Genomic DNA, 19926 nt, shown 5'->3' with positions numbered 1-19926 from the left:
GACCGGACACCGTCAATAGGCCTGTGCCAGTGTTAAATGGAACAGGGGTCCTGTTGTTGAGGATCACAAGGTTAGAACAGTTCACGATTCGAGAATGCCAGGAGTACTTAGATATTGTCAAAAAAGGGAAGCAAAAGTTATAAGAGGGAAGGAAGACAAGGACAAGCCTTTGGTGAGGAAAAGGTTCACTCCAATTCCTTGAAGTTGGACACAGTACATTATTAATTTGAAGAAAAGCTGGTGCTACGGCAGTTGTTCCTGGTAGTTCCTGCAGACTCACAGTTCCTGGCGCTTCAGTCGTGGGGACAAGAAAGAGGACGTCTGGAGCGATCTGCCAACAGCAGCGAAGCAACGGTGAATAAAAGGTACGCTCCTTTAAAACAGGAGAGGTTCTTCAGATGGCTATCCAGACCACTACAGCTGTGTGCAGCAATTTCGACCAAGAGGAGGATCCTCTGACTGTGGAAGGTGAGCTGGTTGATCCTACCAGGCTCAAGGGAAGAAGACTCCGGACTGGATATTCTCTTGTCATTGAAGGGTAGATAGCTCAGGACTGCAGCAGGGCTTCACCGGGACTCGGGAGTGCAGCAGCCGTCTTCTTCTCCGCTTCTCTTTGGTTCTTTGGAGTTTCAGTTCCTGGCTTTTATGCCACAATCCCCCATTCAAACAGCCTGGCTGTCAATCACTCAGCAGGAGGGTTGTCCGGCCCGGACAACCACCTCAGCCAATCGACACAAAGTGCGACTTGGTCTCCAAGGAGACCCTGTGCAGGGGGTGACTAAACCCCTCCCTCACATTCAGCTCATCTAGACACCCAGATGCCAAAAGAGGGCTTCTGGACAGAAGCTCGCCAAAGGTCGGCGAACAAAGAAGGCAGACCTGGTTTGGCGCGAAAAGTAAAACACAAGAAGGACCTTAACAAAAAGAAATGGCGATAAAACCCGACCGTAGCCAAAATAAAACTTATTTGGTCAAACGGGTTTAAGTTCGAGGCGAATACAATAGCCTAAAAAAGTACCACGTTTATATACTATAATCGCGGTAGAAAAGATAGGGTAGGTACCACTGCCACCAGCCAAGTCTTAGTGTTAAGGGAGCGAAACAAAGCAAGAAGTAGGAATGAACCCTTTCCAATACTCCATGTAAAATGGGGTGTACTGGGTCTGCAGTTTAAAGGGACTATATAAAGTTAATGGCAACTTTACATGTTTCTGGGGGACAGTAGTCAGCCCCAGAAAAATGGAGTCCATGGGAAGTCTTAGAGACAACCCTGTGTCACTGCACTGAAGGTGCTGTGTAACACACACACACACAAAGTTGGGCTCATGGAGTGATGTGGCTCCAGAGCTCAAGATCTCACAAACAGTAGAAATACACATGGCAAAACACATGTAAGGGTGGGAAAAAGGTTCACACTCTTACCAGGTGTTAAAAATAAACCCCAGAAATCCAGCAAAGCTGCTGAGGGACTCAGCAGCTTTGCTGGCTTTGGCTAGTAATTTCCCTCACTAGGTAAGGGAAATTAGCTATAAATGAGAATTCTCCCTAACAGCTAGCATATTGTCCATCATGATCAGGGCAGTCTTCCCATATGTCGTAGGCAAAAAGGCCATCAGAGCCAGTCTGATGACGCTCAGCTCCAAGAGTCTTATGTGGAGTTACATCTCTGCTGGGGACCACAGTCTGCACATAGTGAGCTCATTCAGGTGCATGGTATAGCCCTTCAGCAAAGCAACCATATCTATGGTCACTTCTGATCAAGGTTGCCTAAAGGATACTTCTGCCATAAAAAGTGCTCTTTGTGGGACCCACACAGTCCCCTGATCGATACTTGTTGAAAGTCTGTCATGTTACCTGCGACCTGTGACCACTGAGATCTGTGAGCTCACTCAAGTGATCTTGAGCTCTATTTTTGAGGGGAAAGCCCTGCGCCCAAGGAGTACGATCAACTTGAGCATTAGCAAAGGTGTTGTCTGAGACCTCTTGAAGTTGAGGGAAAAGACAAGCTTGCGTAGGAAGTGGCAGATGCGGTATGGGTGATCCGGGCTTGCGCCTGCGAGGAGCCCGTGATTAACCAGTCGTTAAGGTACGAGAAGACGTGGATTACTTTGCTCTTTAGAATGGCTACTACTACTGACAACAGATTGGGGAAGACCTTCAGGGCGAAGATGAGTCTGAACTGCAGGACACAAAACTGATAGTGGGAGGCTCCTATCAAGAACTGCATGTACTGCTTGGAATGCATAGGAACATAGAAATAAGCGTCCTGGAGGTCGCATGACACCAACCAATCCTGGCGTTCCGGAGCCTGGAGGATCTGCGAAAGTGTTACCATCTTGAATTTGTCTTTCCCGAGTAACTTGTTAAAGCAGCTCCGCTCTAAGGTGGGTTAAAGACCCCAGTCCTTTTTGGGCATCAGGAAGTAGTGAGTATCACCATTTTCAACTTGAGACAGTGGCCCTATAGCGCCCTTCTTCAGCAGGGAAGCAATCTCCTAACAGATCTGAGAAATGGGAAACAAGGCAAGGGAATGAACAGGTTGGAGGGTGTTTGATGAAAGGAAGCCAGTACCCTTTTTTGTGACAATAAGTCTTATCCAGGTAACCCTATTAAGGTTGTACCATTTTGCTTAGTGCTGCATAAGACGTCCCACCCACAGGAGTAGGATGTGAGGGTTGATCAGTGAGGTTTGGATGCTGTGCCTAATTGGGCAGCAGCAGTGGAGGATTGCATAGCTTTTACTCCTCTACCCCTTGAGGTTTAGCGAATCTTTGTTGCCTTACTGGAGTTTGACCTCTGCCTTTTGACCAAAAGAGCCTTTCTAGCGAAAAGTTCTTGTTTTCCACGGTGCAGTTGCAGAATGAGCTCTCTGTTCCCGGACTGCAGCTCCCAAAGATTTAGCAACTGCTTTGGAGGCCTGCAATTTTACCAGCTTCAACAGGATAAGAACTTCAAAGGGGATATCAAGCAGCCTCACTTCAACGGCTTGTGCGAAACCTGACTTTCTCAGCAAAGAGAAACATCTCAGCACTAAACTTGTTCCCATAGCTCTGTACAGACAGTAAGGCACTAGACCAGGCTGAAGGCCCTAGCAAATTGCCTCATTTCCATCTACATAATATTTAGGTAGAATTTCCTTCTTTCACCTAGCGGGATATCCTCTGCTGCTTCCTCAATCAGAGGCCACAGAGTGTTGGTGTATTTTGCAAAAGGCTAAAAGCCTTTTTGCCCAAGCATCAACCTTTTTGTCATCCCCAGCCCGGGGATGGAAGGGTAGGCTACAGTCTTTTCTCCCGAGGTGGCTGCCTGAACCACCAGACACCCAAAGTTTTGGTGCTGTGGTAAGTCAGGCTCAGGAGATGGAGAAATTATTTACCGTAATGTTCTTTCTGTGGATTCTTCTCCCGCAGATTCCTCATCTTGATAGATATTCTATGCAGCAGAGCTGGATGGAATAATTATAAGTTACTCACCTTAGTGACTAATGTACTTAGTCCATAGTCCCCTTTCCTCCATACTGTATGGGCGTCCCTCGCTAGGAACGGGAGATGGAACCTTTTTCACCAGAAAAAATCTTCCCCTTAAAATGTATTGGCGCGTGGGGGTGCGGCCCTGGGAGCATGCGCGCCCCTGACTCCACCCACCGGCGCCACTCCTCAGTCCCCATTGACGCATCGACAATATTACCATTGCCTAATGACACCAGTTTTATTGGGGGGGAGGATGGTGGGACGCATGAAGGAAAGAGGACTATGGATTAAGAGTACGCTAGTCACTATGGTGAGCAAATTACAAGTTACTCGCTGTAGTGGCTACGTCCTTACTTCCCTCTCCCCCATACTGTATGGGCGTCCCTTCCTAGGGAAGGGAGACGGAACCCTTTTCACCAGAAAAACCTTCTTCCCCTTTACATGTCGAGGCGTGCGGCCCTGGGAGCATGCCCTCCCCTAACCTCGCCCACCGGCGCCACTCCTCAGCCCCCATTGACGCGTCGACAATATTTGTAATTGCCTAAGACACCTGTACTATTAGGGGGGAGGATGGTGGGACGTATGGAGGAAATGGGACTAAGGACTAAGAGTATGTTAGTCACTACGGTGAGTAACTTGTAATTACTCATGTCCCGTCCCCTTTGCTCCATACTGTATGGGCGATTAAAACTAAATGTAGCCCCAGGGTGGAGAGGAAACTCTCCTTAAGCAAACAAGTTCCTTAGAAAGACCTGTCCGAAGGCCGAGTTTGACTTAGAGCCGGCGTCCAAACTGTAATGCTTACAGAAAGCTGAAGGGGTTGCCCAGGCGGCTGCCCTGCTTATGACCTGCCACAGAACCTATCGTTGGGTAGGCAATGGCAGTGGCCTTGGCTTTGACCGCGTGAACGTGCATGTTGGCTGGCAGCAGCTTGCGCTGCCCCTCATAGGCCTCTTGATGGCCGCAACCATCCACCTTGCGATGGACGCCTTGGATGCCTGATAACCAAGTCTGGAGCCCCCAAAGTTGACAAAGACCGTGTCCGATTTGCAGAAGCCCTTGGTCCTATCGAGATAGAATGTTTCAGAGTGCGTCTGACAAACACACAGTTTAAGACTCTCTAGGACGCGTCCTTGGGGTTCGCGAAGAAAGTAGGGAATACCATTTCCTCGTTCAGATGGAAAGCAGAGGGTGCCTTAGGTAGGAATGCCAGGTGCGTTTGTAGGACCACCTTGTCCTTCTGGAAAGTGGTATAGGGCTCTGAAGCCACCAGAGGCTGGATCTCACTGATTCTGCGAGCAGAGGTGAGCCCTACTAGCAGAGCTGTCTTGATGGTGACCAGCCTGATGTCCGCGGACGCCATTGGCTCCAAGGGTTTGTGCGCCAAGGCGTCCAACACCACATTGAGGTCCCACACCGGGTGTGGCCTCTTGATAGGCGGGTAAAGCCTGGACAAGCACGTCAGATGTTTCTTGACTATTGGGTTGGAAGAGGAGACGTCCTCCTCTGAAATCCTATAGGCCCCTATGGCTGCCAGATAGGTGCGACATGTGTCCACCTTTACGCCTGAGTGGGCAAGGTGTGCCAAGAACGAGAACACATCGTCCACTATGCACATCAGGGGGTCGATCTCCTTAGACTGTGCCCAGTGACAGCACCTGCTCCATTTACTCTTGAATTGGCTCCTAGTGGCCTTGCTCCTAGCGCACGGGATGATCTCCAGGTTTGCCTGAGATAGGCTCAGGTGCTTGAGGGTGATCTGCTCACGAACCACGCTGCAAGGGCCAACTTCTGAGGAGCAGGGTGAAGAAGCCTGCCCCCCCCCTGCTGGGACAGGAGAGGGTCAGCACCGCGGAAGGTGAATGGGTGGTCTGTCCGAGAGGCTGAGCAATTTGGAGAACCACAGCCTCGCTGGCCACCAAGAACCTATCACTATGATGCTGGGGTGACAAGCTTCTTTTATCTTGCGGAGTACCCTGGGGATCAGGGGTGTGGGAGGAAAGGCATAGGCTGACATGCCCTCCCATTGAATCTGCATGGCGTCGCCCAGGGAGCCGGGGCCCTGTCCCTGCCAAGATGCGAACAGCTGGCACTTCCTGTTCTTCCAGGAGGAAACTAGGCCCCATGCGTTGAAGACCACCTAGAGCACCTGGTCGTTCAATTGCCACTCGTAATTGTCCAGTCCCAGCCTGCTGAGCCTGTCCTCTTCCAAGTTGGCCTCCCCCGTGAGGTGGACGGCCCTGAGATATATCTTGTTTTGCAGGGCCCATTCCCACATGCTAACCGCTAGGTCGCACAGTGCAGGGCACCTGGTACCCCCCTGCTTGTTGACATAGTACATGCTGGTGGAGTTGTAGGTCTGGATCAGGACAGTCTTGCCCCCGATGAGTGGAAGGAAGGCCCTGAGGGCTAGCCAGATAACTTTGACCTCCAGCCAGTTGATATGCGACTCCGGCTCCTGCCGGGTCCAGACTCTGTGGACGCTGTGGCAGTCCAGAGTGGCTCCCCAGCCCTCTAGGGAGGAGTCCATTTTAATGGTGACCTGCAGCGCCAGCAGCCGGAAGGGCATGCCAGTGCGCAGATTGCAGTCCTTCGACCACCACGTGAGGTCGAAGTGGAGAGAAGGCGGTATGCTAACCAGCTCCGCTTGGGAGCCCTTCTCCCGATTCCATGAGGCTGCGAAGTGTAGCTGCACTCTCCTCATCCCGAGCCTAGTGTGCGGCAAGGCCAAGAAAAGCGCTGCCATGATACCTAGTAGGTGATGGTACCACCAAGCTGAAGCCACTGGTCTGGTAAGGAAGTGCATAGAGGCCCTCTTGATGGCCGTCATCTTGTCCTCTGAGGGTAAAAACGTTCTCGGAACTGGTATCCCAGGTGAGGCCCTGGAAGGTGAGGAACTGCGTGGGCTGCAGCTGAGACTTGTTGAGGTTGATGGTAAACCCCAGGTCGTGGCGTGTACTCATAAGTGCGGAGGAAGTGTGCACCACCCCCTCCGGGGATCTCGCCCTGACGAGCCAGTCGTCCAGGTACGAGTAGACATGGTGGACCTGGGCCCTGAGGAGGGCTGCCACTGCATTCATGAGTCTGGTGAATAACCTGGGGGCTGAGTTGAGGCCAAAGGGTAGCTAGCACCTTGTACTGGAAATACCAGATCATGATTCTGAAGCGTAGGAAGGAGCGATGGGTCTGCCAAATCAGGCGTGTAGGTAGGCGTATTAGGCAGAATCCTGTGCAGTGCCCTTAGGGACAACTACACACAATTAAGACTACAGGTGGCAATACAAGTTTTACCTTTGGTACAAGCCTGTACTACTATGTTAAAGTGGTAGCAGTAGCGGAGCAGCCAGGCTTATCTCAAGAGTATATGAGCACTAGCAGAGATTACACAAAGGGACCACAATTACTGTGACTCAAGCAAACACTGACTCAGGTTTTTAGATAAAAATATAAGTACATTTATTTTTAAACCATTTGTTATCAACACGACACTTCTATTAATTCAAAAACCACAAGTAAAATATACTACAACTAACCAATTCACTTTGTATAGTACTATTCGAGGTAAGTACCCTGTGTTTGAATGGACCGGTGTTACGAAACAGAACACGTTACCGTGAATACAATTGCGATCACTTTTTGACAGTTCGGTCTACTAGATAAATGCGTATCCGCGGCAAGAAATGCTACCGGGGCAAAAACACACTTAGCACCCGAGATACCCAGAGCGAGTCGGGGGCAAAAATCACAGGCAATATGTTGGTTAGGCAGACAGAATCGGAGAACACACCCAGACAGGAATTCAAGAGTCAAAGGGCCGGAGCCAAAGTCAAGTGACACAGGGTGCCTGTTGTCGAGGATCACACAGTCGGACAGTTTGAGATTCAACGTTGCCAAAAGTACTTTGATATTGTCAATGTTCGGAAGCAAAAGTTATAAGAAGGAGGGAAAAATAAGGACAAGCCTTAAAGTAGAGAAATAGGGATTTCACCCAAATTCCTCAAACAGCACACACACAGTACCTTTCTGAAGAACGAATCTGGTGCCACAGCAGTTGATCCTGTTGGTTTCCTGCAGACCCACGCTTTCCTGCGGCTTCAGCACGAAGGAGGACGATGAGGGGGTCCGCACCACACAGGGATGAGGCCGGCAGCAGCGACAATGAATAAAAGGTGCACTCTTTAAAAACAGGAGAGGTTCTTCAGGTGGATATCCGGACCACTACAGCAGTGTGCAGCGATTTCGACCACAAAGGCGACCTCTCGCTGAAGATGAGCTGGTTATCCCCACCAGGCTCAAGGGGAGAAGACTCCGGACTGGATCGCTCCTCTTAGGTCGTTGAAGGGTAGATAGCTCACGACTGCAGCAGGGCTTCACCGGAACGGGGTAGTTGCAGCAGTCGACCTTGCCTCCACTTCTCGTCAGTTCCTTGTAGTTCCAGTGGCGACTCTCTGACTTCCAGCCCAAGAGACCTACCTTTTATGCGAAAATCCCCCATTCACACAGCCTGGCTGTCAATCCCCCAGCAGGGGGGTTTGTCCAGCCCGGACAACCACCTTGCCCAATCATGACAAAGTGAGACTTGTCTTTCCTAGGATACCCTGTGCAGGGGGTGACTACACCCCTCCCTGACATTCAGCCCACCTAGCCACCCAGGCGCCTTGAGGAGGGCTTCTAGGTAGAAGCCCGCCAAAAGACAGTGAACAAAGAAGGCAAACCTGGTTTGCCGCGCAAAGTAAAACACAAGAAGGAGTTTAACAAAAAGAAATGGTGAATAAACCGCACCAGAGCCAAACGAAAAAGGATTTGGTCAAGCGGGTTTAAGTTTTGAGGCTAACACAATAGCCTACAATATTACCACGGTTATATAAGATAACCGCGGTAGAAATTTAGGGTAGACACCACTGCCACCAGCCATGTCTAAATTTTAAAAGAGCAAAACAATGCTCTATGAGGTACAGATAAAAAGGGCTAAGGATTAACCCCTTCCAGTACTCCATGTAAGATGGGGTGTCCTGGATCTGTGGTTAAATAACTAAGTTAAGTTAATGGCAACTTTACCCTTTTCTGGGGCACTGTAGTCAGCCCCAGAAATGGAGTCGGGGGGAAGTCTAAAAGACAACCCTGTGCCACTGCACTGAAGGTGCTCTGTAACACACAAAAGAAGGGGGCTACTGAAGTGGTGTACTCCAGAGTCCACAATCACAAAAAGCAGATGACACACATGGCAAAATATGGGTGAGTGTGGGGGAAAAGCACACACACTAACCAAGTTGAAAAGAATAACTCCAGAAAATCCAGCAAAGCTGCTGGGGGAATCACTAGGTAAGGAAAATTAGCCATTGAAAGAGAATTCTCCCTAACACTCTCCCCCCCCCCCCCAGACTAAGGGACAGGAGGATTTAATCCACTCCTGGATGGTTCTCATACCTCTAGTTGGTTACAAACATCCTAGAGACCATCAGCATTTTGGTGGTGACGTTGCTCTGTGCTCAGTGGAAAAATCAAATCCTTGCAGGCAGATTGACCATCTGTGTAATTTTGTGTTTTCCCCTTTCATTTGCATCAGCCATCTCAAGGGTTGGTGGTCAGTCTGAATGATCAAGGTAGATCCATACAAGTATGGTCTAAACCTCTTCAATGGCCACACAATGGCAAAACATTCAAGCTCGATTGTTGCCCACCTTGTCTCAGGATCCTTTAACTTCCTGCTGATGAAACAAATGGGGTGTCCCCTACCTTTCTCATCCAGTTGACTAAGGACTGCACCTATACCTGCATTAGAAGAATCAGTTTGCACAATGAAGGGTTGGTGATAGTCAGGAGCTCTTAGGACTGGAGCTTGACAAAGGGCTTTCTTTAGACCTTCAAAGGCTTGATTGGACTCCTCATACCACCTAACCTTTTTAGGGAATTTGGGAGAGGAGATGACATTCAAAGGATAAGATATGATCCCATAGTTCTCTATGAAGTTCATGCAATACCCAGTGAGACCTAAGAAGGCTCTCATTTGGGTTCGAGTAGTAGGGGTGGTCCAGTTTTGTACAGCTTGTACTTTGCTAGGCAATGGCCTTATTTCACCTCCTCCTACCTCATGTCCAAGGTAGACCACTGTACTCTGACCAATTTGACATTCGCTCACCTTTATGGTGAGATGGGCCTGTTCAAGAGCCTGCAATGCATAGCCTAGGTGCTCAATATTTTATTTCCATGTAGGGCTGAACACTGAAATGTCATCCACGTATGCCATGCATGCAGAAGTCCTCCATCCCATTCAGAACTTGATTGACCATCCTCTGAAATATAGCAGGTGCATTCTTTAGTCCAAAAGGCATTACCTTGAATTGGTAGAGGCCAGCTGGGGAGGAAAATGCAGTTTTCTCCTTGGCATGGTCTGTCAGGGCCATTTGCCAATAGCCTGACGTTGACGTTAGGTCAAATTTGCTGAGGTTCTTGGCTGCACCAAGTTTGTCCACAAGCTCATCTATCCTAGGCAAAGGATGGGCATCAGTCGTGGTGATTGCATTTAGAGCTCTATAGTCCACACAGAATCTCAACTCCTTGGATCCTGCCTTTGGTACAAGCACAAATGGGCTAGACCATGGGCTAGTAGAGGGCTCTATAACCCCGAGATCAAGCATCTTGTTGACCTCATTCCTTATATGGGTTCTTACATTGTCTGACATTCTGTACCCCCTGCTTTTGACAGGCAAACCGCTACCAGTGAGGAAATCATGCTGGCCCCAAGGGGTCAAGCCTGGTGAATGTGAGAACAGGGAGGCAAACTGATTTAACAGTAACTTGCACTCATCCTGCTGGTCAGATGTGAGACTGGGATATTAACTCCTTCCATTTGCTTGCTCATCTAAAGGTAAGCCTCTGAGGAGGTCAGGCAGAGGTTCACTCTCCTCCTCCTCCTGAGCTGAAGCTAGAAGAAGAGCTCCTATGTCAGGTCTAGAGACATAAGCCTTTAAACGGTTGGTGTGAAAGACTCTGGGAGCCTCCTTAGGGTTGCTTAAGTCCACCAGATAGTTCACCTCTCCAAGTTTACCCACAACTTTGAAGGGTCCTATCCATTTGTGCTGCAAGGCCCTCTCTCCTGTGGGGACCATAACAAGAACAAGCTGGTCTTGAGAGAACTCAACCATGTTAGCCTGCTGGTCATGCCAATGTTTGACCAGAGCTTGACCAGCCTTCAAGTTATCACTTGCCTCTGCCATCATGTGTGACATTCTCCTCCGGAGACCTATCACACAGTCAGTCACTCTGACTGGCTTGGGGGAAGGAGCACTCTCCAACCCCCCTTAATCAGGGCCAATGGACCTCTGACTGGATGGCTATAGAGAAGTTGAAGGGACTGAATCCTACTCCCTCCTGAGGGACTTCTCTATAGGCAAAAAAAGGCATGGCAGTAGAAGGTCCCACTTTCTTCTAAGGGGTTCCTCTAAAGCACCTATCATGCTCTTCATAGTTCTGTTAAACCTCTCTACCAATCCATTGGTTTGGAGATGGTAGGCAGTTGAGAACTTGTAGGCGACTCCACAGGTTTTCCACATGGTTTACATGTAGTGCGACAAAATTTGATCCCCTGTGAGATATCACCTCCTTAGGAAAACCTACTCTGGTAAAAATACCAATTAGGGCCTTAGCCACAGCCGGAGTATAGTAACAGCCCTCATAGGTATGGCTTCAGGAAATCTAGTGGAATGATCCACTACAACCAGGATAAACCTGTTGCCTGAAGATGTGGGAGGGTCAAGAGGACCAACAATGTCAATCCCAACCCTCTCAAAAGGAATTCCCACCACTGGGAGAGGCACCAAGGGTGCCACATTCTTGGCTCCACTCTCACCAGAGGTTTGCCAAGTGTGGCAGCTTCTGCAGAATTTGTCTACTTCTGAGCCCATTTTAGGCCAGTAGAAGTAAAGAGAGAGCCTTTCCTTGGTCTTTTTAAAGCTTAAGTGACCAGCCGAAGGTATCTCGTGGGCTAACTGCAGAAACTGGAGTCGGTTCACTAGAGGTACTACAAGTCTTTTGCAGTTCCCAGGGGTTGACTCAGTCGGTTCACTGTAAAAGAGGCCATCTTCCCAGTGCAACCTATACCTCCCAGGATCAGTCCCATTGAGCTGAGAAGCTGCCTGTAGGTGAAGACCTTCCAAGGTAGGACACAATCTTTGTCCCTGGCTAAAATCCTCCCTTTTGGGCCCGCCTTCTGCCAGTAAAGACTGCAGCTCAGGATGGTCAACAGGGTCAAGATCTCCCACCAGAGTAAGATCATCTTCTAGATCTGATTCCTCAGTATCTAGCTGAACCATACAGGGTTAAACCTCACACTCAGCCTCAGCTGGTGGAGGGGTCACAGATGTGACCTTGGACAGTCTCGGAGATGTTCTTCTGGGCACAGGAGTGCTTGCTGGTTTCTTGCTGGCAGACTTAGGTTTCCCCTTTGTCTCTTTCTGACCTGCAATAGCAGTAAGTCCGTCCTGTGGACTTTGGGTGATAGTTTCTTCTATTGTGTCCCCAGGAGAGCCTCTCAAGGTTCTCTTCCCTTGCAGACCTTGTGAGCTCCGGCTTCCTTATGCTTGGAGGTCTGGGGGTACTGGACACAACTCCAAGAGTTTTAAGGTCATTACCGAGCAGGACCCTCCCAGGTACGTTATTCTGCACACTTACAGGTATTCTGACAGTCATGTCATTACACTGGATGAGAGCTGGTAACTGGGGAACCATTTGCACAGGGCCTCTGGGTAACTTGGTTGCTGGCTCCAGTGTCTCTGATGGCAGGGGTTTTCTGACCATTCACAAGAACACTATCTTTGTAATACTCTTTAATATTATCTGGGATTGAGTTATAGACTTCTAAGTTCTGTTGTTCCCAAAGACCCAAGGACACTAAAGAAACACTAGCTGAAACTCTCATGGGCTCATCAGCTAGTAACTGAAAGTTTCCACTGGTCATAGATACTTCATCCACCTGGGAGAAGGCTGAGACAGTGTTGACCCCTGAAGGTTTACCCTTACATCTGGGATCTCCTTTCACATGGTCAGGTAGCCCACACACAAAGCATTTCTCAAATGCTCTCTGGAATGGGGGTTTGTTCTGACCTCCATCTGGTTTGGGACCAGATGGTACACTAGCCTGATTCGGTTTCCCTTGTGGCTTACTCTGGTTATGTTTGGAACCCTCTTTTGGATTGGAATTATTGTAATTCTCCTTGTTGTCTTTCTTTGGCTGCTTTCCCTCATCATTCTTCTGAGTTGCCACAGAATCCTTGTGAGTAGCCCTGTTGGCAACCCACAAGTCAGCAGCCTTAGCTAGTGTCTTAGGATCTATCTCCTTTGAATCAGCCAAATGCTGTCTAAGCTCCGGAGAGCAGACATCAAAAATAGACTCCAACATTACAAGATTCCTCAAAACTTCATAAGTGTTCACTTTGTAACCCTTAACCCAACCATCTAAGTTTTTCAAACATTCAAACACCAAGGTAGCCCAAGGGGTACCATCATGCTTTTGAGGGTTCTAAACCTCTTAAGATACTGGGAAGGGGTCTTCCCAAATCTAGCTATTAATGCTAGCTTCACACACTCATAATCCTGTTGGTCCTCCTCCCCCAACTCAATTACAGCATCACTTGCAACAGGGGGAAGCCTAGAGAAAAGCCAAGGAATCAGCCGATTCCCTGAGATACCTTGAATCCCATGATTGTACTCAAATATTGATAACCAATCCAAAACATCAAGTTTAGTCTCATACATACCAATCATCTCCTTTGGCATACACGGTCTCTTAGGGCTGGCAGACCTAGAAAATGCTTCTCTCCCTGAGTCTTCTACAGACAATTTCTTCATCTCTAGTTCAAGATTCAGCTTCATTTCTCTGAGCCTTAACTCTTGATGTTTCATGGCAGTTTGTGCATCAATACGTTTCACTTCCAATTCAAGTCTCATTTTCTCAAGTGCAATAAATTCAGGAATAAGTGCAGGGCCGGTGGGGGTCCCAGTGGACAGAGGTTGTGCTTTCTGAGCAGGCAAAGGAGTTGTAGGGTTTCCTAACAAGGTCTGAGATACTTCCTCTAAATCAACACTCTCAGAATCAGAAACATCAGTATCCACATATGCTGGAGGGGTAGGCCCTTCTGACCCACTCTCCAGACTTTGTTTTCCTATTTTGCAATCAATTCAGATTTCTTTCTTTTACCAGAGATACTCCTCTCCCTACACATTGTTCTTAAAACCTCAGCAGTGTAGTTTAAGAGACCCTCTTCAGTGTAGCTTTCCATATTTGACAAGATTTCTCAGTAAAAATAGAATTAGTGGTGTTAGCCTTGTGGTTAGTTGAAGCCAAGCAACAGCAGCACTCTAAGTGTAATCACTCTACTTCCAAATCCTCGCCGCTGTACACCAGTGTTAGGCAGAATCCTGTGCAGTGCCCTTAGGTACCACTACACACAATTAAGACTACAGGTGGCAATATAAGTTTTACCTTTGGTACAAGCCTGTACTACTATGTTAAAGTGGTAGCAGTAGCGGAGCAGCCAGGCTTATCTCAAGAGTATATGAGCAGTAGCAGAGATTACACAAAGGGACCACAATTACTGTGACTCAAGCAAGCACTGACAAGGTTTCAGAAGTACATTTATTTTTAAACCATTTGTTAAAAACACAACACTTCTATTAATTCAAAACCACACGTAAAATACACTACAAATCGCCAATTCACTTTGTACGGTATAAATCAAGGTAAGTAACCTGTGTTTGAACGGACTGGAGTTATGAAACAAGACACGTTACCGTGAATACAATTGCAATCACTTTTTGACAGTTCAGTCTACTAAATAAACGCGTATCCGTGGTAAGAAATGCTACCGGGGCAAAAACACACTTAGCACCTGAGATACCAAAATGGAGTTGGGGGCAAAAATCATAGGCAATACATTAGTTAGGCAGACAGAATCAAAGAGCACTCATAGACAGGAATTCAAGAGTCAAAGCGCTGCAGCCAAAGTCAAGCGACACCGGGTGCCTGTTGTCGAGGATCACACAGTCGGACAGTTCATGATTCAACGTAGCCAAGAGTACTTTGATATTGTCAATGTTCGGAAGCAAAAGTTATAAGGAGGAGGGAAAAGTAAGGACAAGCCTTAAGGAAGAGAAATAGGGATTCACCCAAATTCCTCAAGCAGGACACAGTACCTCTCTCAAAGGATGAAGCTGGTGCCACGGCAGTTGTTCCTGGTAGTTTCCTGCAGACCCACGATTCCTGGAGCTTTGGCACGAAGAAGGACGATGAGGGGGTCCTCACCAAACAGGGATGAGGCTGGCATCAGCGACGAAGAATAAAAGGGTCGCTCCTTAAAAACAGGAGAGGCTCTTCAGGTGGCTATCCGGACCACTACAGCAGTGTGCAGCGATTTCGACCACAAAGGGATTCCTCTGACTGAAGAAGACGAGCTGGTTATCCCCACCAGGCTCAAGGGAAGAAGACTCCGGACTGGATCTTCTCTTAGTAGTTGAATGGTAGATAGCTCAGGACTGCAGCAGGGCTTCACCGGTACGGGATAGATGCAGCAGTCGACCTCTCCTCCGCTTCTCTTCGTTTCCTTGTAGTTCCAGTGGCGAGACTCTGACTTCCAGCCCAAGAGACCTGCCTTTTATGCGAAAATCCCCCATTCACACAGCCTGGCTGTCAATCACACAGCAGGGGGGTTGTCCAGCCCGCACAACCACCTCAGCCAATCATGAAAAAGCGTGACTTGGGTTTCCTAGGATACCCTGTGCAGGGGGTGACTACACCCCTCCTTCACATTCAGCCCACCTAGACACCCATGCGCCTAGAGGAGGGCTTCTTGGCAGAAGCCCGCCAAAAGACAGTGAACAAAGAAGGCAACCTGGTTTGCCGCGCAAAGTAAAAAACAAGAAGGAGTTTAACAAAAAGAAATGGCGAATAAACCGCATCGGAGCCAAAAGAAAAAGGATTTGGTCAAGCGGGTTTAAGTTTTAGGCCAATACAATAGCCTACAATGCTACCATGTTTATATAAGATAACCGCAGTAGAAAAAGTTTAGGGTAGATATCACTGCCACCAGCCAATTCTAAATGTTAATAGAGTGAAACAATGCTCTAGAAGGTACAGATAAAAAGGGCTAAGAGTTAACCCTTCTAGTACTCCATGTAAGATGGGCTGTACTGGATCTGTGGTTAATTTGACCAAGTAAAGTTAATGGCAACTTTACTCTTTTCTGGATGACAGTAGTCATCCTCAGAAATGGAGTCGGTGGGAAGTCTAAACGAGACCCCTGTGTCACTGCACTGAAGGTGCTGGGTAACACACAAAAGAAGGGGGCCACTGTAAGTGGTGTACTCCAGAGCCCACAATCTCAAAAACAGGTAAAAGACACAGCGAAACATGGGTAAGAGTGGGGGAAAAGCGCTCACTCTTACCAAGTGGAAAGAAATAACTCCAGAGATCCAGCAAAGCTGCTTAGGGACTCACTAGGTAAGGGAAATTAGCCATGAAATGAGAATTCTCCCTAACAATGGGTGACTGGTGAGGGCCAGCTTGCCCTAGGGTGCGTGCACCAGCTAGGGTTCTTCCTCAACCAGCGGAAGCCGCAGTTGATGACCCCTCCCCCCACCTGGGGCCTGGTGTTCCTTGGAGTGCACTGGGACACGGCTGCTCAGAGGGTGTTCCGAACGTCTGAAAGGCTGCAGTCAGTACACAAGGCAATAGGGCACTTTCTGGCCAATTCAATCATATCGGCGTGGTGGTTCCAGCACCTGCTCGGCCTGATGGCATCATGTCTGGTCACTGTGCGGCACACCCGCATCAAGATGAGACTCCAGCTCCACCTGGAGGAAACTGGGACGAAGAAACGGGGTTGCAATCGGACAGGCACCCTATCCCTCCGTCCCTCCTTCTGGATCTTAACAGGTGGATTTTGGACTGCAATGTGGTAGTGGCAGCCCGGTTCACCCAGCCAGAGCCCTCTCTGGTCGTGACAATGGACTCCTGCCTCTCGTGCTGGGGGGGCTACCCTGGATGGCTATTCGATTCACGGCGCATGGTCCAGGACAGAGGCACTCTTGCATATCAATCTGTTCAAACTCAGGGCGGTGGGCCTGGCTTTCAGGGCTTTTCGGCCGGTCATCAGGGACAAGGCGATTCTGGTCAGAACTGATAACTCCACAACAATCTTATACTTGAACAAGCAGGGTGGAACTTGCTCCGCCCTCCTGTGCATGGAGGCGGTGTCAATTTGGGAGTGGCCCTGTCAGAAGGGATATGGACCTCTGCGGTCCATCTCCCGGGGACAACATTGCGGAAGCGGACCAACTCAGCTGCCTGGGGTTTAACACCTACGAAAGGGAGTTACACATTCATTGTTTGTTGCCCCTGTTCCAGGTATGGAGGTTTCCAGATCTGGACTTATGCACATCTCCTATGAATTCCAAATGCCCCCTCATCGCTTCATGGGCGGGGCGTGATCAGGGGGCGCGTTCCAATTCTGCTGGCACGGCCGCTGGTGCTATGTGATTCCTCCAGCGGACCCTCTGCAAATTTCCAGCCTCATGGGCTGCATTTGGAATCTAAAATAGACAAGGGCTTCAGATATGTGATTGTAAATGGTATCCTGTGTACGCAGGAAGTCATATTGGATTTGTGAAAAGGTAGATTATTAACACGCATTTAGTAGAGTATGGGCACATCAGCATCTCTCACTCTCTCACACACACACACACACACACCTTTGCTGAATACAGATCTGCTGTACTCCCTACAGTTGATCAAAGACTGCCAACAATTAGTGCAACTGTCTCAGCCAACTATGTCAGATTCCTTGCATCGGGAAAACTGGTTACATTGTGCAACACTGTCATCGAGGGACGTAAGGTGTCTAAAAAGGGAACATTGGTATTCATGACCTTGATGACCTGCATGATTAAAGCTAGTTGAGGAAAAAATGGTTAACCAAGCAGGCAAAGCCACAATATAAAATTTTCAAGGACACATCCTTGGAGCTAGAGGTTAGGACTTTTCTACTTGAATGTATACCTTGGATATGAAAGGGTAGTAGTGTGGGCGGGCGAGGGCACACTACTGGGTTAGCATGAGCTACTGCATGCCCTGTGGCAGTCACGAGTGGGAACATGCACTGCAACAAGCATGGGAAGGATTGTGGCAGATGGGTCCTCATTGTGTGCACTGGCAAGAGCATGCCCTGGGATTGAGGGGAATCATAGCAGTCTCTTAGACCAGCAGGAAAGGGCCAGTATGGGAGCATAGGAGCCAGTGACGGGAATGAAATCAGAAACCTGCAAGGGTTCATCCCTAGAACATTGGTAGCAATGCAGCCATTCCGAGACTCAAAAGAGAACAGAAGCTATTAAAGACACAGAAACAATATCTAATGAAAAGTGTGGGGAGAGTATTGGGAGAATTGTAGGGTTGGCATGGAAGGTATGTGTAAACCTGATGAAGATTGAATAAGTCTTCCCTAAATGAGGACTTAGAAGGTGCACAAGTTCCATGAAGTACATTTAGCATCTGAACCTAAAACAAGTTGTCTCCAATAACTGTCTCTATGCTGTCATCCTAGAATCATGGTAACCAAAACCAACAATAAACCAGGGAAATCAAAGGTATGTTGATGGTCCAATGTAATTTGTTAATTTTCTAAAAATGCCTACTCACACATGGCAGAGTAAAATACTTTGAATTAGGATGTACTCACATATTCCTGGACTGTGTTAGGATGTTCAATTCCAAGTACCCTTTCACTCATCAACACTGCCTTCTGCTGGTTACTCAAGGCCTGCAGGACAAAAATTCAGACAACTGAGTCTAAATAAGGTCCTGATTAAAATATGGAAAACTACTTATCTGTAACAGTGGTTCACAGAAGAGAACCTCTTCATTATTTGTAATCGTTAAGATATTTAGGTAGAATACAAAAAATGCAATCATTTAAACAGAGTAAATAAAAATATTTTGTCTATTTTATTTTGCAACACATATGTCCAGTATGTTGTGCACAAGAGGACAGAAATGCATAGGAGAGTTAATATACACAAGGCTGAACAAATCAGAAGAGCCAAGTATATCAAGCATATGATTTGCTGCAGCCATTCAAAGTAATTATAAATCAATTCCTGTGTAAGGTGTATAGGTCTGTAACTGAATATAAAGGAGTAGATCTTAATCTCAATTACGCGGTTAATGGGAACATACAACATTGAGGAAAAATGTTGTGCGTAATTGTGAGTAATTTGTATGTAAATAGATGATGCGGTCATTTTGTATTATACAGCCATCTGTCATGGTGGGGGGAATCCAAGCAACTCGGGTGTTTCTCCCTGCAATAAGTGAACCTTTTGAGAGGGTAGGAATTGGCTCTGTAGATTCCCTTGACCCTTTTACAGCTTCAGGGAATAGGTATACCATGGTGGTAGTTGACCCTGTGACCAAACAATCCAAGGCCATGCCCAGTTACTGCAGAAACAGTTGCTAAGGCCCTGCAGTGTATTTCTACTCAAGTTGAATTTTCTAAACAAGTTGTATATGGAAGGCGGACTAACTTCATGTCTAATTAGATACAGGCAAAGTGGAAGGAATGCAGAGTTTCCATAAGGTTCTCCTCAGCCTCTCATTCACAGACTAATGGCAGAGTTGAGAGAATAGAAGAGACATTTAAAAACATGTTGGGTGCACTTGAAGAGACCCTGGGGCGGAATTGGGCTCTCCTCCTACCATGCCTTTTGTTTGCTTACATAGAGGTGCTACAAGCAGGCGCTTACATACAAGTAGCACAAAAAGGGGTTGGCTTTGGCCCCTTGGAACTCCTTTTTAGCCATCATCTAGGGGGACATTTGCCATGGAAGGACTGGTTGGAAACCTCAGTTACAACCACAAATGTGGTGGACTATGCGTTGGGCCTAAGAAAAAGGACAGCACTTTTGATGGTTCAAGCAAATAATAAGCTACAGGGTGGTAATTCTCTGGTCAAATATGTATGATCAGAAGGCCTCTCTTAATAGCGTTTCTCCTGGACAGGGGTACTGATCATTGGTCCCATGGGGCCCAGATATCTTCAGGATAAGTGGTCAGGTCCTTACCGAATGGATGAACAAATTGGTGAGGTTAACTATTTAGTGGACCCAGGTCACCTCTGCTAGGTCTAGCAGTGCGACAGATGAAACTGGGAGATCCTTTAATACGTTATTTTATTTATACACAGGATAGGGATGGGTGTGAACCTCTTATCCATTCCTGGGGTATATTACTACTCAATTCGATATTAAAAGGGCTTGGGTCAAGATAACTAAAACAAAGGACATCATTTCCCCATTCTGGTCTCAGGTTCCTGAGTCCTCGTCTGCCCTTGCAAACGACCTCATTTAATCAACAAAAGGTATCGCAAATAGTAGTCAACAAAAGTCCATAAAACTACACATAGGCAGT

At 47.8% G+C, this 19926-nt stretch overlaps 1 protein-coding gene across 4 annotated transcripts in view; it reads right to left on the bottom strand.

Moving 5' to 3' along the window:
* The window catches only part of CLUH (clustered mitochondria homolog), a 2231193-nt gene that overhangs the window by 367044 nt on the left and 1844223 nt on the right, over nucleotides 1-19926 (bottom strand). For all 4 annotated transcript variants that reach the window (XM_069615061.1, XM_069615063.1, XM_069615062.1 and 1 more), the window contains exon 20: nucleotides 18200-18280. In XM_069615061.1, coding sequence (XP_069471162.1) covers nucleotides 18200-18280 — 81 coding nt within the window. The remainder of the gene's footprint in view (nucleotides 1-18199; nucleotides 18281-19926) is intronic.

The sequence above is a fragment of the Ambystoma mexicanum genome, chromosome 9 (genome assembly GCF_040938575.1).
Source record: "Ambystoma mexicanum isolate Mex_15411 chromosome 9, UKY_AmexF1_1, whole genome shotgun sequence".
Taxonomy (NCBI): domain Eukaryota; kingdom Metazoa; phylum Chordata; class Amphibia; order Caudata; family Ambystomatidae; genus Ambystoma; species Ambystoma mexicanum.
The sequence above is the reverse complement of the archived record's forward strand: the minus strand, read 5'-3'. Positions and strand labels throughout refer to the sequence as shown.